Source organism: Notolepis coatsorum, assembly GCF_963971535.1.
Source record: "Notolepis coatsorum genome assembly, chromosome: 1".
Lineage (NCBI taxonomy): Eukaryota > Metazoa > Chordata > Actinopteri > Aulopiformes > Paralepididae > Notolepis > Notolepis coatsorum.
In genome coordinates, this window is record NC_140165.1 from 253,125,352 (window position 1) to 253,148,336 (window position 22,985).

General features: G+C 43.6%; 1 protein-coding gene across 1 annotated transcript in view; it reads left to right on the top strand.

Annotated features, from left to right (window-relative positions):
- Nucleotides 1-512: 512 nt before the first annotated feature.
- Nucleotides 513-22,985, top strand: part of masp1 (MBL associated serine protease 1) — a gene marked incomplete at its 3' end in the record, with an annotated part of 150,795 nt that continues 128,322 nt past the window's right edge. Inside the window, exons 1-2 of the mRNA XM_084323814.1 lie at nt 513-575; nt 4,283-4,508. Coding sequence (XP_084179940.1) covers nt 568-575; nt 4,283-4,508 — 234 coding nt within the window. The 5' untranslated portion in view covers nt 513-567. The remainder of the gene's footprint in view (nt 576-4,282; nt 4,509-22,985) is intronic.

The window sequence follows — 22,985 nt, forward strand, 5'->3', positions numbered from 1 at the left end:
TCCAGGGGGCCAGACAGTTCTGTGTCCAACCAATGATGGGAAACAAGGACACACGACACACACACACACTAGACTCGAGAACCTGGAGAGATTCAGAGCTCCCTCTGGTGGTGAATTAAAATTAGCATTCTACTGATAATCAATATAGTTACATGTTTTGAGACGTGTGTAATGTACAGTATACAGATACATCTACACTGTCACGTGCTTAATTAACCATGTTTATAATACACATCAAACAAGAGATAATACATAAATAAATTAAAACAAAATAATGAGAGGGGGGTAGAGAGAGGGATAGGGATAGAGAGAGAGAGAGGGGGGTGGTGGTGGGGCCACTGAACTTTGTTCGTTGTGATACTTCGGGGGTAGAGAGAGAGAGAGAGAGAGAGAGAGAGAGAGAGAGAGAGAGAGAGAGAGAGAGAGAGAGAGAGAGAGAGAGAGAGAGAGAGAGAGAGAGAGAGAGAGAGAGAGAGAGAGAGAGAGAGAGAGAGAGAGAGAGAGAAGGCTTCTCAGCTGTTTCTGTTTGGGTCACGAAACTCTCGACTGCAACCGTCGTCTTCGGTCATGATGAGGTAGGTCCATGTTCATTATTATGTCCGCAGCCTGATGTGTCGCAACATCAACTGTTGTTATTGTTGTTGTGCACGTTTTGTTGACCTAAGTCAGTCACCAGGTCGTCCTCGGCGTGACTTCTCTTTGAGATGCAGCGGGACTCGAACCAACAGTCACTGAGTCGTGATTGAGTTGTGATTTGTCATAATGACGAGTGCAGGTTCTGTTGATGAGTTGTTAATTATTAAAGGGATGCAGCCCAACACATGTTTCAAAAGTAAGTGTTTGTGTCCAAATAAATACCAACTAGATCTGTCTTTTTCCTGACGTCACGTGTGAGATAAATATAATATATTATTTTAGAACGGAATATTGATGATGACGTGACGTCATAACGGCTACTGGCCATTGAAAGCGGTATGGAGTTTTTAGAATTCTAAGAAGGAAACCAAACGCACACCTGGAAGGGTTAAACCACAGTCATCACCATCTTGTCTAATGCATTGTTTATGATTCATTTATGACTAGGGGTGCAATGGTATTGATAGGGTAGTATGGTATCAGATACTGTCTGCAGGGGCAGATATAGTATTGGTATGGATAATTTCCCCAATACAATATTTTTTTTTACCAAGAGCCATATGTGACATGTCAGGAATACAATTCAAATCAAACATTTAATTGTCTATATGTTTGACACATAAACATGCTCTAAATCTACTGTGGAGTAAATGGATTAGAAACTAGATAGAGATTCGAAATCCAGAGTCAGACAAGAAGATATAGCAATTTCCTCTGTGCGTTCAGTAGAAAGCTTTCAGTCTGCACGCTAGCCTATTTTAGCACAAATGAATGGAAGCAGATACGGACCACTAGCCTATAGCTTAAAACTCCAGGAGAGGTGTTGTTGCCCAACAGCTGGGCTAGCTGGTCTGTATATAACTAAGCCAGATAGCAGCTTTTCAAGTTTCAAGTTTCAAGTTTCTTTAATAGTTGACATACAGAAGTACAGAATACTTTTATACAAAATGCTTCTTACTGTTACGCTCCAGAGACTGTGCAAGACAAGATAAGTATGAAATAAAATAACATAGTATAGTATGTAAATTAGAAGTAAAAAAAAATGAGGTCACAGTGTTCAGTATAGGCATATGTACAATGTTCGATGCTTTCTACTGAACGCACAGAGAGGACATTGGTATCTATCTATCTCCTTGTCTGGAGAAGACGGTAAACACATTTCCCATAATGTTAGCGTGTTTCTTTAAGGCTGACTCCTCATAGTCCACTAATAAATATGTAAGGGATAATGTATAGCTACGAGGTCATTGTCGCAAAATAATTGACCGACACAGAGTTTAGAATACCCAGGCGCCTCGCCGAGGTGTTCTAAACGCAGTGAAGGTCAATTATTTTGCGACAATGACCGAGTATAGCTAGCTATACATTATCCCGCTTATTACATGGCTAACTTACTAACAATATACGTAATTCATTTTACACCATCGACAAGACGAGATCAAATGCAGACGCAGTTGTTCTGTTCTGTGGCTCTGCGCTGTCATCGCCGGGCAGCTTGCACTGATGAGTGCAGCTGTGCATATGCTGAGCAGCTTTCATGACTGCGATCTAAATGCTTGATTGCTCCGGCTGCGAACAGCGGTCATTATTGCTCGGTTGCCCCTGACAGCGGTCAGTTATCGAAAAATAACTGACCGCTGCTATGGGCAACCGAGCGCTATATTGACCAATCACAATCAAGCATTTTCGCGAATGTTAAAAACGCCATGTAATAAATTGTTTTAAGGCTGACTCCTCATAGTCCATTAAAATATAGATATTGTTTAAAGGCTGACTCCTCATAGTCCATTAATATAGATATTGTTTTAAGGCTGACTCCTCATAATCCATTAATATAGATATTGTTTAAAGGCTGACTCCTCATAGTCCATTAATATAGATATTGTTTTAAGGCTGACTCCTCATAATCCATTAATATAGATATTGTTTAAAGGCTGACTCCTCATAGTCCATTAATATAGGTATTGTTTAAAGGCTGACTCCTCATAATCCATTAATATAGATATTGTTTTAAGGCTGACTCTTCATAGTCCATTAATATAGATATTGTTTAAAGGCTGACTCCTCATAGTCCATTAATATAGATATTGTTTTAAGGCTGCCTCCTCATAATCCATTAATATAGATATTGTTTTAAGGCTGCCTCCTCATAGTTCATTGATAAAGATATTGTTTTAAGGCTGCCTCCTCATAGTTCATTGATAAAGATATTGTTTTAAGGCTGCCTCCTCATAATCTATTAATATAGATATTGTTTTAATGCTGCCTCCTCATAATCCATTAATATAGATATTGTTTTAATGCTGCCTCCTCATAGTCCATTAATAAAGATATTGTTATAGGCCTGCAGAATTAATCGTATATTAATCGTGATCACAATTCTGGCACAATTAATCAAACATGATTGACTCATTCCCATCTCTTCTACATCAAATCAAGCGCTCCTCAACCCTCAGCTACATTGTGCACCCATAATGATAACCGATAATACATTTTCTGTTCTGGCCAGTATTTGGGCATGGACACACACTGTACACTTTTACATAGTCTTCATTTCTGTTGTCTATTTCAATGCTTTAGTTTATGTATAAGTACACAAACAAAACCTGCATAGCAAAACAGAACTAAGCATTGATCGTCCAAACTCATCGGACTGATGGCGATAAAATACAAAAATATTACTGGTATTACTGATGACACACTGCCACTTCACAAACTCACGGCCACTTTACTTTACTGCCATTATTTTAGTTTACATTATATTAGTTTACTGCCATATCTATCATCTCACTGCCACTTTACTGCCATTATTGTATTCTACTGCCATTATTTATTATTTATACTTACTATGTACCACTGCTGCTAAAAATATTTGCTAAGTTCTCTTTTACTCCTATATTTATTTCAATCATACATTAATTTTTTTTAGCCACTGTTTATACTGTATAGTGTGTGTACATCATGTCCCTATTATGTTACTTTATGTTTATAGTGTCTATTATGTTACTTTATGTTTATATTAGATACTTTTTTATATACACCGTGGGAAGGGGGAAACACAATCAAATGTCTCTGTATGTCTTGCACATTATGAGGAGCGACAATAAAGCTGACTTTGACTTTTGACACCGGACATTTTACAAAATGACACTCAATATCTGTAGAGTGCTTACTTTGAGCTTTAACGCTACACTTATCAATGTACTATAACGGTACCTATGTTACTAAACCCCCACCCAACCGCTCCCTCCCCAGGCCAGTGGCGTTTGTGTTACTATACCTATGTTACTAAACCCCCACCCACCCGCTCCCTCCCCAGGCCAGTGGCGTTTGTGTTACTATACCTATGTTACTAAACCCCCACCCACCCGCTCCCTCCCCAGGCCAGTGGCGTTTGTGTTACTATACCTATGTTACTAAACCCCCATGCACCCACCCGCTCCCTCCCCAGGCCAGTGGCGTTTGTGTTACTATACCTATGTTACTAAACCCTGCACCCGCCCCCTCCCTCCCCAGGCCAGTGGGGTTTGTGTTACTATACCTATGTTACTAAACCCTGCACTCACCCGCTCTCTCCCCAGGCCAGTGGTGTTTGTGTTACTATACCTATGTTACTAAACCCTGCACCCGCCCCCTCTCTCCCCAGGCCAGTGGCGTTTGTTTTACTATACCTGGCGTCCTCAGCCGGGGCCCAGCTGGTGGAGTTGAGCGCCATGTACGGGAGCCTGCAGTCACCGAACTTCCCCGAGCCGTACCCCAGAGAGACGGAGCTGCGCTGGAACCTCTCCACGCCGGAGGGCTTCCAGATCAGACTCTACTTCAGCCACTTCGACCTGGAGCCCTCCTACCTCTGTGAGTACGACTCTGTCAAGGTAAGATGCACATGATGTCCGCTGTGTGTGTGTGTCTGTGTGTGTGTGTGTGTGTGTGTGTGTGTGTGTGTGTGTGAGTGAATGAGTGAGTGAATGAATGAATGAATGAATGAAAAGTTTATTTTTGAACATGTATTCTCCACATTCCTCCAAATCACAGTATCAAGCTCCGTCAAACAGAACAATCATAATACAAAATGTATTATAAACAAAAGGTCAAGAGCAATGTAGTTAGTTAGTTGACATGTTCAAAAAAGGAGTAGAGGGAAGCTAAGCTTATTGATCCCTACCCCCTTACATTTACATTTGTTCTTCCATCAATTTTACTTGATATAACATAATTTAGTGTAATACATTATAGAATTATACTTTTACTTATAGTACAAAAAGAAAGAAATTGTGATTTGCTTGACAGCAGTAAATACAATACAACACTACATAACACAATATAACATAACTTTGTTTATCCGCATTACTCATTTCTGTATTTCTTTTTTAAACTGCTTTTTAAATTGTGCCATATGTTTACTCAGTAAATAATGTGTGTGTGGCGTGTTTCACTCTGTGTTGTGTTTAGGGATGAGCGTGTTTCACTCTGCATTGTGTTTAGGGATGAGTGTGTTTCACTCTGTGTTGTGTTTAGGGATGAGCGTGTTTCACTCTGCGTTGTGTTTAGGGATGAGCGTGTTTCACTCTGCCTTGTGTTTAGGGATGAGCGTGTTTCACTCTGCCTTGTGTTTAGGGATGAGCGTGTTTCACTCTGCGTTGTGTTTAGGGATGAGCGTGTTTCACTCTGCCTTGTGTTTAGGGATGAGCGTGTTTCACTCTGCGTTGTGTTTAGGGATGAGCGTGTTTCACTCTGCGTTGTGTTTAGGGATGAGCGTGTTTCACTCTGCCTTGTGTTTAGGGATGAGCATGTTTCACTCTGCATTGTGTTTAGGGATGAGCGTGTTTCACTCTGCATTGTGTTTAGGGATGAGCTTGTTTCACTCTGCGTTGTGTTTAGGGATGAGCGTGTTTCACTCTGCATTGTGTTTAGGGATGAGCTTGTTTCACTCTGCGTTGTGTTTAGGGATGAGCATGTTTCACTCTGCATTGTGTTTAGGGATGAGCGTGTTTCACTCTGCGTTGTGTTTAGGGATGAGCCTGTTTCACTCTGCGTTGTGTTTAGGGATGAGCTTGTTTCACTCTGCGTTGTGTTTAGGGATGAGCGTGTTTCACTCTGCATTGTGTTTAGGGATGAGCGTGTTTCACTCTGCGTTGTGTTTAGGGATGAGCGTGTTTCACTCTGCGTTGTGTTTAGGGATGAGCGTGTTTCACTCTGTGTTGTGTTTAGGGATGAGCGTGTTTCACTCTGCGTTGTGTTTAGGGATGAGCGTGTTTCACTCTGCGTTGTGTTTAGGGATGAGCTTGTTTCACTCTGCGTTGTGTTTAGGGATGAGCGTGTTTCACTCTGCATTGTGTTTAGGGATGAGCATGTTTCACTTTGCATTGTGTTTAGGGATGAGCATGTTTCACTTTGCATTGTGTTTAGGGATGAGCGTGTTTCACTCTGCATTGTGTTTAGGGATGAGCATGTTTCACTCTGCGTTGTGTTTAGGGATGAGCGTGTTTCACTCTGCGTTGTGTTTAGGGATGAGCGTGTTTCACTCTGCATTGTGTTTAGGGATGAGCGTGTTTCACTCTGCGTTGTGTTTAGGGATCTGATTTGCTGCAGCTCAAATGTATCCCCTTGCCCCACTTTGCCTTTTATGTATTTTTGTATGTTTGTTTTTTTGTTTTTGCTGCCATTTTGGCCAGGTCTTGCTCGAAAAAGAGATCTTTGATCTCAAGTGACTACCTGGTAAAATAAAGGTAAAATAAAAAAAAAATAAAATAAAAAATGTCAGCGTCAAAAAAAATATATATAATAATAATTATTATTATATTTTTTCTAAGCAAACCATTCTTATTTAATACATTTTTATATTTAGAAGCAGCCTAATTTTCATAGCCTAATTGATCTAAAAGATGCACATGCTACTGTTTCTGTTTGTTTATTAAAACCGGTTGATAGGTCAATGCAATGCTGTTATTATAGGCTACGATGGTGAATGGTGTCATTTTGATTTATCATCGGTCAGCTGAGCCAATCAACATTCTGAAGGGTTATCTGAAGTGCCTATTTAGACATCTTCAAAAGACAGCTTAAAACCTATTTCTTTGCTCAGGCATTTAAATGACAATTCCTATCAAATTCATGTGTCGGTTCTATGCACATTTTATCTCACTACCTCCTCTCTGCCGAGACAAGTCACATCTCCACTCCCTAGACCGCCGAGGTCGTTCAGAAAGCTTTCTCTGCTGCCTGATGCACCCCCCCCCCCCCCCCACACTCAAGTCTGCTGGAGCCTATGGAACTCACAAGGTCACGTCGGGGAGTCAAGAGATAAGAACAGAAGACGCTATATAGCGTTCCTTCTACGCAACACCACCTACCGCAACCAGACTTGGCTCGTTGCACTCACCCCCACCCCCCCACCCCCGGCCCCTCCAGTCGCAGTCCCATCCCCCACCCCCCCCTCCTCTGCGTTGGCGCTGCTGATAACAAATGTGCATGTTGATGAATTTATGACTGTGTGCCATTATTACTATCAAATGTAATAATTGTGAAAGCCTGCTTGAATATTGAATATTACTATAATGATGCACTGTAATTTTAAGAGCACTGCTCTGTTGTAATTCAAAATTGAACTATTTTATATGTCTGTTCCATTTTATAATTCTTAGACTATTTTTAAACCGAATCATTTTAAACTATTTTTGTCATTTGTATTACTGAATGAAACTGTAAACAGAGAACCTATTGGGATGCTAGATCCTAATGTGAAACACTGTGATTTACCTTACCTTGCTCATGCTCGCTTATGCCTGTATTTTTACTAGGGATGCTCGATATTGGCTTTTTTACCGATACCGATATACCGATATTGTCCAACTCTTAATTTCCGATACCGATATCAACCGATACCGATATATGCAGGGTCCCCCCCCCCCCAAAAAACAGAATAATTTCAGGTAATTAACATTACATATCTCTTGTTGTGGAATTAACACAACATTATGCATACTTTTGACAATAAATTAAATCAGAATTTGTTCTTACTTGCTTGCCTGGGTAAATAAAGTTTATAGAAATGTAAAAGAAAAAATAATAATTTAAAACTGATACCGATATTGTCCGATATCACATTTTAATGCCGATATCGGCCTATAATATCGGACATCCCTAATTTTTACTGTTGTGAAGCACTTTGAACTGCAACTTCTGTATGAAAAGTGCTATACAAATAAAGTTATTATTATTATTATTATTATTATTATTATTATTATTATTATTATTATTATTATTATTATTATTATTATTATTATTATTATTATTATTATTATTATTATTATTATTATTATTATTATTATTATTATTATTATGTGCAATATGATTTTAATGATCCATTCTATTAAAAAGAATAACTGAATTGAACTGAAACTGAATATTTTAACTGAATTTGAACTGAAACAGAAAATAACAATTTCGCGAATTTTTTAATATGAACAGTAGACTATTCGAAAATGATTTTGGTCAGTCAGGCACATCCACCACATTGTGTTAGTGGTATAGAAGACACAGCTACGATCAGGTCAGCTGAAGTCTTTTATTTGCACTTTTATTAAACCACTGCTTATATCCTTATTGTGAGGTTTTGTCCGCTGCTCACCAACTTTCTCTGTTTTCTTTAAGCCTACTGTTTAGGAATTCTCTTCTCACTCACTCTCTCTAGCCCCCACCCTCTCGTTCTTTACTCTCGTTTACTCTCAGTGGCCACACCTGGACTACCTGTCATTATGTGTTTGATTGGTCTGGTGCCGAACTCACACTTTTAGTTCGATTATCAATTACCTCTCGCACCTGTGGTGGCAGGCTAATTAGTTCCCCTGTGGGCTTTAAATACCAGGGCTCTTCCCCTCGTTTCGGCGTGGGGTCGTGTTGTAAACTTGCCGTATCATATTCTCAAAACATCAAGACTCCTTCGGGAGGTCCTCTGTTCTGCCTATGCTGTTTTATCTCAGGCGTGAGACGAGGTGCAAGCTTTGGCCACCTGTCGCCGTTGCCTGGAGGGAGATATTGTACTGCGCTCCCTAATTCTCTACGGGAGGTATTCCAGTGTTCCACCCCAGACCTCCGCGCCAGATGCACTCAAGCCTTCGCCACCTGTCGCCGTTTGCCTGGAAGGAGACACCGCACTGCGCTCTCTAAACCTCTACGGGAGGTATTCCGGTGTTCCACTCCAGACCTCCGTGCAGCAGATGCGCTCTCCGTACCGGCGCGTACTCGAAGCAGACGCGCACCATCCAGACCTTCGAGCTTGGCACGCTCCTCCGTACCAGCGCACAGACGCGCATCTTCCAGACCTTCGAGCTTGGCACGCTCCTCCGTACCAGCGCACAGACGCGCATCATCCAGACCTTCGAGCTTGGCACGCTCCTCCGTACCAGCGCACAGACGCGCATCTTCCAGACCTTCGAGCTTGGCACGCTCCTCCGTACCAGCGCACAGACGCGCATCTTCCAGACCTTCGAGCTTGGCACGCTCCTCCGTACCAGCGCACAGACGCGCATCTTCCAGACCTTCGAGCTTGGCACGCTCCTCCGTACCAGCGCACAGACGCGCATCTTCCAGACCTTCGAGCTTGGCACGCTCCTCCGTACCAGCGCACAGACGCGCATCTTCCAGACCTTCGAGCTTGGCACGCTCCTCCGTACCAGCGCACAGACGCGCATCATCCAGACCTCCAAGCTTGGCACACTCCTCCACGCAGACGCACCCCAGATGCGTCTCTCGGTTCCGGCGCGCACTCCAAGCAGTGGCGCACCACTCTGACCTCGGCTCGGACAGCCGGCTCCCCGGTGGCGACGCGCTCGCCCCGCTGCCTGTTCCAGCACCACTCTGACCTCGGCTCGGACAGCCGGCTCCCCGGTGGCGACGCCCTCGCCCCGCTGCTGTTCCAGCTCCTTTACGCATTATACGCATTACGTCTGGGTGAGTTTATTTGACTGTCTTGATCATCTCCGTTTTCGTGTGTTTCTTAACACTGAAGATACCACCCTTTTAATCAGACAGTCACTCACCCAGCGTGTGCCTCTGTTTGTTTTCACTGGGATATTATTTTGGACGTTACATCTCCCACTGTGTGTTTGTTCACACCGAAGATAGTATTCACTTTTGGATTGTTTTTGGAACTTTGCTCTTTGTGTATTTTACACGAAGATAGTTTTTACTTTGATAACTTTTGTATTTGGACTAGTCACCTCTCCTGCATCTGCTCTGTTTTCCCTTTGTACTTTAACCCTCTCCTCTCTCCCTCTCGGCCGCCGTTACCCACCTCGGAGATCTGCCGAGAGTTCTGCAGAGCGGCCCTGATGTTTCCCACCAGTCCTCCCTGTCCCCAGCCCGCCTCCGCGGGCCTCTGTCCCTGTTCTCCCCTTTCTTGTCCTCCTCGTCCCCAGCCCGCCTCCGCGGGCCTCTGTCCCTCTGTCACCAGAACCTGGCCCTCTGTTCCCCAGAACCTGTTCCCTAGGTCCCCCAGTACCTGTCCCTCTGTCCCTAGTTCTCCCCTCTCTAGTTCCTCCTAGTCCTCCCGTCCGGTCCTCCTAGTTCCTCCCTGTTTCTTCCAACCTTCCCCTAGCGTTCCCTTAGCCTTCCCTTAGTGTTCCCTTAACCTTCCCCTAGCATTCCCTTAGCCTTCCCTTAGTGTTCCCTTAACCTTCCCCTAGCGTTCCCTTAGCCTTCCCTTAGTGTTCCCTTAACCTTCCCCTAGCGTTCCCTTAGCCTGTTCCTTCCCCTCTTGTTATTTCCAGTATTTTGTGTTTCTCCCTTAAAGGGACAGTGCCGGTTTCCCTTTGTTTCAATAAATGCCCGTTTCTTGGCTTACCCTCATACCTGTCTTGTGTTGTGCGATTGGGGTCGGTTACAAACCATAACACTTATCGCATTATAGAAGGCAGAAGTGGTCCCACATGACATGCTATTGTACCAGTTATGAATTTACTAGATTCATAACAACCTTTGAGTGTGAACAATAAAGTGCATGCTGCATTTAGATGAATAAAAACAACGTGTGTTCACGTAAAGGGGAATGGATTCAGGGCAGGCGGTGAAATGGGCACAACGAACAATAAAAACAACGGCTCCCACCAAGTGTGACTTGGTTCCCTTCGTTCGTAACCAAAGAGCCGTTCAAAAGAATCGGATCATTCACAAATGTCACGTTACTAATTTGTATCCTCCTCAGCCTTCTCCCTCAAAGTAAATCTGCATTCAAACAACTAAATAAACATGGTGAGCAACAGTTCTCATCTCATGTGCTCCACCTTCTCCTCCACAGTCCAGAGCAGAAGAGGTGAACTAGCAGAGAAGAACTTGACCTTCTCCTCCACAGTCCAGAGCAGAAGAGGTGAACTAGCAGAGAAGAACTTTACCTTCTCCTCCACAGTCCAGAGCAGAAGAGGTGAACTAGCAGAGAAGAACTTTACCTTCTCCTCCACAGTCCAGAGCAGAAAGAGGTGAACTAGCAGAGAAGAACTTTACCTTCTCCTTCACAGTCCAGACCAGAAAGAGGTGAACTAGCAGAGAAGAACTTTACCTTCTCCTTCACAGTCCAGACCAGAAAGAGGTGAACTAGCAGAGAAGAACTTTACCTTCTCCTTCACAGTCCAGACCAGAACTTTACCTTCTCCTCCACAGTCCAGAGCAGAAGAGGTGAACTAGCAGAGAAGAACTTGACCTTCTCCTTCACAGTCCAGAGCAGAAAGAGGTGAACTAGCAGATAAGTTTACCTTCTCCTCCACAGTCCAGACCAGAAAGAGGTGAACTAGCAGATAACTTTACCTTCTCCTTCACAGTCCAGACCAGGACTTTACCTTCTCCTTAACAGGATAACATGTGTTTAATGCTGTTTTACCTCACTTGACTCTCTATAATCCATTATAATGGATCATGGAAAGCGGCTTTTGGAGCCTCAGAGAGGATTGTAAACAGCAGAGAGAACGCTGGCGCCGCTTAGGCCGCATTGAATTCCTAATACCTGACGGCGCACCCTTTGGCTTTTGGTTAAAAACTCAAAAATCCCAAACGTAAAGAATAATCTGATTCCACAGGGTTGTAGTTGAGACTTGGGGCAACATTTGGATGCAAAAACCTTCTTGTTGGCTCCTATTTAAGGGGAGTAGCCATTTGAATGAAAAATGCCAACGCCATTTTGACAGGCATTTCTCCAACAAATCATCAACCGACAAACGTAATGGTGTGGCACAGGGGTTGGATCAAATGTTTAGTCATATCAGATAAGGTAGCAGTCCCTATGAGACAAGGTGTTGTGTTAATTACAGCTCAGTGAAATGATAAGGTAACAGTCCCTATGAGACAAGGTGTTGTGTTAATTACAGCTCAGTGAAATGATAAGGTAGCAGTCCCTATGAGACAAGGTGTTGTGTTAATTACAGCTCAGTGAAATGATAAGGTAGCAGTCCCTATAAGACAAGGTGTTGTGTTAATTACAGCTCAATGTAATGATAAGGTATCAGTCCCTATGAGACAAGGTGTTGTGTTAATTACAGCTCAGTGAAATGATAAGGTAGCAGTCCCTATAAGACAAGGTGTTGTGTTAATTACAGCTCAGTGAAATGATAAGGTAGCAGTCCCTATAAGACAAGGTGTTGTGTTAATTACAGCTCCATGAAATGATAAGGTAACAGTCCCTATGAGACAAGGTGTTGTGTTAATTACAGCTCAATGTAATGATAAGGTAACAGTCCCTATAAGACAAGGTGTTGTGTTAATTACAGCTCAGTGAAATGATACGGTAACAGTCCCTATAAGACAAGGTGTTGTGTTAATTACAGCTCAGTGAAATGATAAGGTAACAGTCCCTATAAGACAAGGTGTTGTGTTAATTACAGCTCAGTGAAATGATAAGGTAGCAGTCCCTATAAGACAAGGTGTTGTGTTAATTACAGCTCAGTGAAATGATAAGGTAGCAGTCCCTATGAGACAAATCCAAGCCTGCTTGCCTCAACGACTACCGCCCTGTAGCTCTCACCTCCATAGCCATGAAGTGCTTCGAGAAGCTAGTAAAGGGCTACATCTGCTCCTCCCTCCCCATCAACATGGACCCCCTGCAATTTGCATACCGCCCCAACAGGTCCACGGAGGACGCCATATCCCATGTGCCTGGACAAGAGGCAGGGGAACTATGTGAGAATGCTATTCATCGACTACAGCTCGGCATTCAATACCATAGTCCCCTCCATACTCATAGCCAAGCTCAGGGACCTGGGCTTGGGCTATGACCTCTGCCAGTGGGTCTTGGACTTCCTGACTGGCAGACCCCAGGTGGTGAGAGCAGGCAACTGCACCTCCTCATCCATCACCCTCAACATAGGGGCCCCCCAGGGCTGTGTTCTGAGTCCCCTCCTCTACTCCCTGTACACACACGACTGTGTGGCTCAGCGGAGTAGCAATACAATCGTCAAATTTGCTGACGACACAGTGGTGGTGGGCCTGATCTCTGCCAACGACGAGAGGGCCTACCTGGAAGAGGTCAAGGTCCTGGCGGGATGGTGCCAGGAAAACAGCCTCTCCCTGAACGTCAGCAAAACAAAGGAGATGATTGTGGACTTCAGGAGGTCGGGGGTCAAGGACTACAGCCCCCTCAGCATCGACGGGGCACCGGTTGAGAGAGTCAACAGCTTCAAGTACCTCGGAGCCTACATATCCGAGGACTTGACATGGACCACACACATTAACAGTGTGGTGAAGAAGGCACGACAACGCCTCTACTTCCTCAGGCGCCTAAGGAAGTTCCAAGTCAGCCAGAAGATCCTTAAGAACTTCTACTCATGTACAATAGAGAGCATCTTGACCGGCAACATCACCTCCTGGTTTGGGAACAGCACTGCAAAAGACCGAAGCAGACTACAAAGAGTGACACGTGCAGCCGAACGCACAATTGGAGGGGGGCTCCCCACCCTCCAGAACATTTACTACAAGCGTTGCAAGGGCAAGGCTAAGAGAATCATTAAAGACTCCAGTCACCCGAACAACTGCCTCTTTGAACTGCTGCGGTCAGGCAAGCGATACCGGAGTCTCAAGGCGAGCACAGAAAGACTCAGAAGTAGCTTCTATCCCCAGGCCATCAGGCTGCTAAACAAACAATGAATGAACACTACACAACAACAACCACCAAACGCACATAGCACACACATCCACACGCACACACTCACTTTAAACAAACACACTGTAGCACCCACTCCACACACTTTATAGCACACACCCACTTTAAACAAACACACTGTAGCACCCACTCCCCACACTTTATATTTATGGATGAAGGATTGCACTACAACTCGTACACCTTACTGTAAATTGTACCTAAAATTGTACCTCATCCCATTTCTGCTTTGCACTAGATAGTACTGTACATTAGTACACTGCATAGTATTGTGTATTGTATATTATATGGTAACTCAGAACATTGTACATATGTCTATACCGAACACTGTGACCTCATTCTCTTCTTCTAAATTCATGCTATATTATGTTATTATGTTATTTGATACTATCTTGTCTAGCACAGTCTCTGGAGCGTAACAGTAAGAAGCATTTTGTATGAAAGTATTCTGTACTTCTGTATGACAACTATTAAAGAACTTGAACTTGAAGGTAGGGCTGTACCGAATAGTTCAAAGCTTCGAAGCTTCATTAATAATGTTGACATTTGAATTCTAAATCAACATAATTTTTTTTTAAATGACATTCGGTACAGCCCTACAACACAAGGATTCAATGTCCCCGATGACCCGATTATCACTGGTGGCCATATTCAAACAAATTTTCTTAACATAAACACAAATCTCCTGTTGACGTTTTTCCTGATTAACTGCCCCTTTAATGTCAGTGTGAGGAGGCCACTCCATGTACCCGTTGAGCTGCTGGATGATTGACAGGCAGATGCCTGCTGATACACCTCATCCATGCTATTTTATTCCAGCCCATCTCTCTCTCATCAGCCACCATATTCATATTCAAATGACCCCACAGGGTGCTCAGCGCCACGGCAACGCACCACGGCAACGGGCCCAGCAGCAGCTGGCAGACACACAAACAAGGCTGCAGATGAAAGCCTTCCCACAATGCAAGGCTATGTGCGTGTGTGTGTGTGTGTGTGTGTGTGTGTGTGTGTGTGTGTGTGTGTGTGTGTGTGTGTGTGTGTGTGTGTGTGTGTGTGTGCTTGTGTGTGTTTCTTTGTTTACAGCTTTTAGTTAAGATCAGGAGAGATGCTCTAAAACGCCACCAGAAAGAGCAGCTCGAGCGCTTGACCTTTTAAAGATATAAACTTTAGTTTTAACTTTTAATATAATTTAAAAACACAAATTAATAAAATTTTCACAATTGACTGTTTCTCAGACTTTTGAGTTGCCTGCTAAAGCGTTTTTTTTGTGGCTTGGGGCCAGTGTTGTAGTACTCGAGTCCAGGACGGATCTTCAGGACTTGTGACTCGACTTGGACTTGAGCACTGATGACTCGGACTTGGACTCGAGCATTGACTGCATTCGGACTCGGGAGGTGCAGACGAGGACTCTGACTTGTTAATTGATAAATATAGTTATTTATAAAACAAATTAATTGGCATAGGATATTGATGGCTAGTTCATTTGTTTGGCTATTGTGTCACAAAGTAAATAAACTCCCTTTGAAATGGTGACCGCTGTGTCATTTATGTTTAATGTAGACCTTTTTTTAGTTCAAGTTCTTTAATAGTTGTCATACAGAAGTACAGAATACTTTCATACAAAATGCTTCTTACTGTTACGCTCCAGAGACTGTGCTAGACAAGATAGTATCAAATAACATAATAACATAATATAGCATGAATTTAGAAGAAGAAAATGAGGTCACAGTGTTCGGTATAGACATATGTACAATGTTCTGAGTTACCATATAATATACAATACACAATACTATGCAGTGTACTAATGTACAGTACTATCTAGTGCAAAGCAGAAATGGGATGAGGTACAATTTTAGGTACAATTTACAGTAAGGTGTACGAGTTGTAGTGCAATCCTTCATCCATAAATATAAAGTGTGGGGAGTGGGTGCTACAGTGTGTTTGTTTAAAGTGGGTGTGTGCTATAAGTGTGTGGAGTGGGTGCTACAGTGTGTTTGTTTAAAGTGAGTGTGTGCGTGTGGATGTGTGTGCTATGTGCGTTTGGTGGTTGTTGTTGTGTAGTGTTCATTCATTGTTCGTTTAGCAGCCTGATGGCCTGGGGATAGAAGCTTCTTCTGAGTCTTTCTGTGCTCGCCTTGAGACTCCTGTATCGCTTGCCTGACCGCAGCAGTTCAAAGAGGCAGTTGTTCGGGTGACTGGAGTCTTTAATGATTCTCTTAGCCTTGCCCTTGCAACGCTTGTAGTAAATGTTCTGGAGGGTGGGGAGCTCCCCTCCAATTGTGCGTTCGGCTGAACGTGTCACTCTTTGTAGTCTGCTTTGGTCTTGTGCAGTGCTATTCCCAAACCAGGAGGTGATGTTGCCGGTCAAGATGCTCTCTATTGTACATGAGTAGAAGTTCTTAAGGATCTTCTGGCTGACTTGGAACTTCCTTAGGCGCCTGAGGAAGTAGAGGCGTTGTCGTGCCTTCTTCACAACACTGTTAATGTGTGTGGTCCATGTCAAGTCCTCGGATATGTAGGCTCCGAGGTACTTAAAGCTGTTGACTCTCTCAACCGGTGCCCCGTCGATGCTGAGGGGGCTGTAGTCCTTGACCCCCGACCTCCTGAAGTCCACAATCATCTCCTTTGTTTTGCTGACGTTCAGGGAGAGGCTGTTTTCCTGGCACCATCCCGCCAGGACCTTGACCTCTTCCAGGTAGGCCCTCTCATCGTTGGCAGAGATCAGGCCCACCACCACTGTGTCGTCAGCAAATTTGACGATTGTATTGCTACTCCGCTGAGCCACACAGTCGTGTGTGTACAGGGAGTAGAGGAGGGGACTCAGAACACAGCCCTGGGGGGCCCCTATGTTGAGGGTGATGGATGAGGAGGTGCAGTTGCCTGCTCTCACCACCTGGGGTCTGCCAGTCAGGAAGTCCAAGACCCACTGGCAGAGGTCATAGCCCAAGCCCAGGTCCCCTGGACTCAACCTTGATGACTTGGACTCGGACTCGGACTAGGGTAATGGGGACTCGACTCGGGCTCTTCTTTGGCGACTCTGGCTCTTCTTTGGCGACTCTGGCTCTTCTTTGGCGATTCGGACTTCGACTCGGACTCGAGACTTTGTGATTCGACTACAACACTGCTTGGGGCTCTCCTACCAATGCTGAGACCCATTATCTAAAGGCTGATTTAGGTTCCAGCGATTCAACGCTGTCGATATGTATCAGTCAGCACGAATGACACATCTTCTACACTCTCTGTGATGCTGTGCACCTCCAGAGTTGTGTTGATGACATGGATTGCAAACACTCCACTCATACCAACCACCTCATGCTCGCATCACAGGAAAGGGGCTAAATAAGGCTCCAAAGTTGACAGGCAGCCATTTTTTATTTTCTTTTTAAGTCCGCAATTTTTCTTTTGTTTCACAATGGGTCATGACAAACCAATTACATAATCCAACATATGTGTAACGAACTAACATATTCCAGTTGACTGTATCTTTTTTGGAGGATTCGTTCAAAAGATATTCATACTTCCATTTGTCTATCTATATCTATCTATCTATCTATCTATCTATCTATCTATCTATCTATCTATCTATCTATCTATCTATCTATCTATCTATCTATCTATCTATCTATCTATCTATCTATCTATCTATCTATCTATCTATCTATCTATCTATCTATCTATCTATCTATCTATCTATCTATCTAAAATATTAAATTATTCGGTTGTGGGAGGGATCTGGGGTCACATGGAGTGTGTTATAAATACGATATAACAACGTCTAACTTGACTGTTTCAGCCAATCAGAATCAAGATATTTGCATGCCATTGTATAATAAAATATTTGTTTTGCCTATTAGGGGGTACTGTCTTGCCAGGCTGAAATTGTTGTATTGCCTATATTTATTGTAACATAATATAACCTGTATAGGGCACACTTACCCTCATCTAGGGCTGGACAGTATGGTCTAAAATTTATATCACGGTATAATTTTCTCAAGTTACTTCCATCTCTGAAAAACACTTCTTTCATGAAATACAATAAAATCAAGCTGCACAAAGTAAAAATAAAAACGACACTGTTTTGTGTACAGTAACTAGCACAACACTGGTGATGACTATGCTGCATGCAACGCCCATCAGTCTCACTCTGCTGGGAAAATAAAGCAGCTTTGGTTAAGCCGTTAGCACAACACATAGGCCTAGTAGTTATCGTTTTCTCTCAACACTACAGTACTCTCTTATTAATACAATAGATAACGTTAGCTACTGTATGTGACACATTTGTATCCCTCTAATGTAGGGTGACCAAACATCCTCTTTTGCCCGGATATGTCCTCTTTTCACGCCCTGTCCGGGGCGTCCAGTTTAAATTTTTTTATAAATTCATGAAAATGTCCGGGTTTCATTGTTTTTCTGTTTAAATTTCAGTTTCACTGCACTTTGCGAGCATCTGAAGGCTCGGGCTGCATTTCTTGACCGAATTAAAGCGTTATTTGTTGCCGTTCGAATGCCATCTCACTCGACAGAATCCATGCCTCGGTTCTCGAGTTACTGTACATGCCGATATGTCAGGCGTGCAATATTTTTTTTTATCCACTTTTTCTCCCATTTCTATTTTTTTTCTCTCCCATCCCAATTTTCATATCGTCCAATTCAACCCTCCCCTGTCTTCTAACGTTGTTTCTTGCCTCCCACAAGCCGGCTGCAATGTGGACTAAGTCATACATAGCACGAGTCCCCTCCGATACTCAAGGTAACAGCCGTCGCATCTTTTCACCTGCGCGTCTCGATCTTTCAGCGTCGGGGGTCTGGGCTTTGGAGGGGCCCCGCCCCCGTCGCTTCTTGATTCTACTGCGCAGGCGCACCAACCGACCTGTAGGAGTCGCTGTCCACAACGCCCGATCCCCACCCTTCAGTTTCCCTCCCCGTAATACGGCCAATGTGTATTACTGTGGACGACCAGCTAAACTGAAAGCAATGTGGAGAGCGGGGCTCGAACAGGAGGCATCCTGTTCGAGCCTAGTCTCCAGCATTCGTTGCGAGCGCCTTGCCCACTGCGCCACGTAGCCGCCCATAGGCGTGCAATATTTTACGTGCAAGCGTCAGATTATCACCCCGGACTCCCGAGGCTCCAGAAGTCAATCATCCGCTGATTGCGAAAAATTATTGGTCAGCGTTGTAACTTGTAGCCAACGATGAGTGTAGCTTTCCAGTGATATCCCACGTGGGGGTGTGCGAATCAGGGATCTAGGGCAAAATTGACAAGCGAAGACAGGAAGTGATAAAAACTCAGAATGAATTTACTTGGATAAGGAAATGGAGAGATGGAGAGCTTTTTTCTTGGCACACAGTTTACACGGATGTCTCTAGAAGACTAATTTCTGAATGGATTTTTGTAAAGATTTGGACCGGTACTACATCATTTTATTTATTATTTGTATTATTATTTAGTGTTTTCCAGCTTATACAAAAAATATATATATATTATTTTGGAATATTGCAATGACTACACAAAAACGTGAGTACACAAGTTCAAGTTCAACTCAAGTTCAAGTTACTCATTAGCACTAAAAGTGATTTTTCTTTATTGTGTAAGAGACTTCAGAATGTTATCTTTCAAAAGAGACCAGGCTTATGCATGTGCTATAAGCATAACATATAAAGATAAGCTTTGCAAAAAAAGTATGCAGTCCTCAAGTTCAAGTAAAAAAGAAAAATCGCTTTTCTGGGTGCATGAGGTTAAAACAATAAGGCATCTTTGAGTAAACATTGAGTAGAGATTCAAGAGATTTATTCATCACATACAGTACAGTACAGTACACAAGACATATAGTGAAATTAAGGTGGCCATGCCCGCTTCGATTGTGCAAAGTATCATTAAGTATCTCGAGGCGGGGCCAGCATGTCCTCTTTTTTGGAAATCAAAATATGGTCACCCTATGTAATGAAAACATTATAGTAGTTTATATTGTGGTGATTAGACATAATTCACACACGGAACTGCTGTTGGGAATATTGGTTCCGCACGGACATTATACTGTGTTGCTATCCTGTCGGCATCTAGTTAGTTAGCTAGTAACGAGACAGATGTGTTGTTGTGATTTTCGATGCACAATAAATGTTCAGAATTCTCTTTTGAGACCCCGCCTCAGACTCATATACTTTGGCACTACAATATCATTTGCCAGCTATCTAACGTTAACACTCCTTAGGCTACATAATGTATACATCCCTGTGTAGCTAGTAGTCGTTTCGGTTATATCAACGTTAGCTAAGTTAGCTTACCTAACGTTAACGCTCACTAGTAGGGCTGTCTTAAATACTTCGAAGCTTCGAAGCTTCGTTCGATGGGCATGGGATTCGAATATGAAAATAAAATTCGATTATATAAAAAAAAAATATTATATATTTTTTTGCTAAATCAACTCTGCCTCTCTTTGTTAACTACAACAAGCAATGCTGTTTGTTATTTAAGATGAGGTCGGACTCGGCACTGACAGATTTGTGTTCATTGTTCTGCTTTTATAAAGCCTCAAATGACGGCTTACAATATTTCATGAAAGCAAAGTGTTTTGTTTGTCTAAGATTTAAAAAGGTTTAAACTTTACAGCACTGACAAAGTTGATCAAAGTGCTGTACAAGTCCCACAACATAAAAAATTTAAAAAAATATTTTAATTATAATTTTCTTTTTTTTATCTCGAAGCTTCAAATTAAAATCGAATCTCGGCCCCGAAGCTTCGAATTCCAAAAAAAATCGAAGGTCAGCCCTATTCGCTAGGTAACATCAAAACAACATAACATGACAAGTTTGCATCTCTGTAAGTCAAGTCAAGTCAAGAGTTTTATTTGTCACGGCATACAAGTATACAGTGAAATGCGGGGGTCTTGCCCGCAACGATTGTGCATAATACAATAATAATAATATAATAAAAATCCAATAGAACGACATTGTGCAATAATACAAGTAATCAAAGTAGGGCATATCGGTATAATGTACATGAGTTTTTACAGAGCATGGTAGGACATGCTAGGTCCTGTGATAGTGCAATACACTGTTAGCTACGGATGAGGCACTGGGTCTTTATGTACACTGCTATACAATGCTATATTATACAATCTCAAGTTATACTATACTATGCTTAAAGTGACCTTTCCTTTTGTAAAGTGACCATAAGTGTGAGTGTGTGCAGCATGAGTGTGTGTGTGCTCATGTTAAAGTGGCTGCTAGTGTGTGAGCGTGTACAGTGTGTGTGTTGTGTGTGTGCTCATGTGTGCTTGTGTGTGGAGAGTTCAGTGTTCAAGGCTCTGATGGCCTGGGGGAAGAAGCTGAGCCGAAGTCTCTCTGTCCTAGTTGCTGGTGTTCGCAGGCGTTTGCCTGACCGCAGCAGCTTGAACAGGCTGTTGTTGGGGTGGTGAGGGTCTTTCATTATTCTGCAGGCTCTGGATTTGCACCTCTTGTTATATAGGACCTGCAGGGGTGGTAGTGCAATACCCGTAGTACGCTCGGCTGAGCGTACCACTCTCTGTAGGGCCTTCTTGTCCTGTGCTGTGCTGTTTCCATACCAGGCAGTGATGTTTCCAGTCAAGATGCTCTCTACAGCTCCGGAGTAGAAGGACTGGAGTATCTTCCCCTTAAAGGGGAACTCCAACATTTTGGGAAATTAGCTTATTTAACATCTTCCCTGGAGTTAGACAAGAAGATACATACCTTTTTTGTCTCTGTGCGTGCATTTAGCTTTGGGAATAGACGCTCCGTTAGCATAGCTTAGCTTCATCACTGGAAGTGAGGCAGATCCGTAGCCTTACAGTGCCTTACAGTGTATTGTAAGGTCTGACATTGACCAAATTTGATATGCATGACCTTGGTGGGCTCTAGGTCAACTCCTGAAAAGGGGGTCAATGTCAGACCTTGCAATCAAAAGTTATGGGGCGCACTGAAATTATGGCAAGGGTTATTAGCCCCCTAACTTTTGATTGCAAAGTCTGACATTGACCCCCTTTTCAGGAGTTGACCTAGAGCCCACCAGGGTCATGCATATCAAGTTTGGTCAATGTCAGACCTTGCAATACACTGTAAGGCACTGTAAGGCTACGGATCTGCCTCACTTCCAGTGATGAAGCTAAGCTATGCTAACGGAGCGTCTATTCCCAAAGCTAAATGCACGCACAGAGACAAAAAAGGTATGTATCTTCTTGTCTAACTCCAGGGAAGATGTTAAATAAGCTAATTTCCCAAAATGTTGGATTTCCCCTTTAACTGTCTCAGGTGGTAGAGGCGCTGCTTCGCCTTTTTTATGACTGAGTCTATGTGTGTTGTCCATGTCAGATCCTCTGAGATATGGACCCCCAGGTACTTGAAGCTGCTCACCCTGTCCACAGTAGCCCCATTTATCCTCAGTTGTGTGTGTCCCCTGCTGTCTTCTCCTTAAATCCACGATCAGCTCCTTGGTTTTACCAATGTTCAGGAGCAGGCTGTTGTCCTGGCACCAGCGTTCCAGTACCTCAACCTCCTCCCGGTAGGCCTTCTCGTTGTTGTCCGAGATCAGCCCCACCACCACTGTGTCGTCCGCAAACTTCACTATGGAGTTGGAGCTGAACTTGGCCACACAGTCATGTGTGTATAGTGAATACAGCAGGGGGCTCAGAACACAGCCCTGAGGGGACCCGATGCTCAGGGTGATGGTGTTGGAGGTCTGACCCCCCCACCCTGACCGCCTGGGGCCTTTCACTAGAAAGTCCAGTATCCAGGGGCTCAGAGCGGAGCTCAGACCCAGCTCGATCAGCTTGTCCACCAGTCTGGTGGGGACTATGGTGTTGAACGCTGAGCTGTAGTCAATGAACAACAGTCTCACATAGCCCCCCTTCTGGCGGTCTAGGTGAGATAGGGTGCTGTGCAGTATTTGGGAGACCGCATCATCAGTGGACCTGTTTGGCCTGTATGCAAATTGCATAGGGTTCATATCACTGGGGAGGGAGGCACAAATGTGATCCTTAACCAGCCTCTCAAAACATTTCATGGCCACAGAGGTGAGTGCCACCGGTCTGTAGTCATTGAGACCTGTTGGGGAGGATTTCTTTGGTACCGGGATAATAGTAGACACCATGAAGCAGGCAGGTACCACGAATTCCTCCAGTGTTCCATCAATGAGAGAGCGTCCCCGCCCCCCCCGCGGATGTCCCCCCCCTCCACGACAGCCGGCGCGTCGGTGACG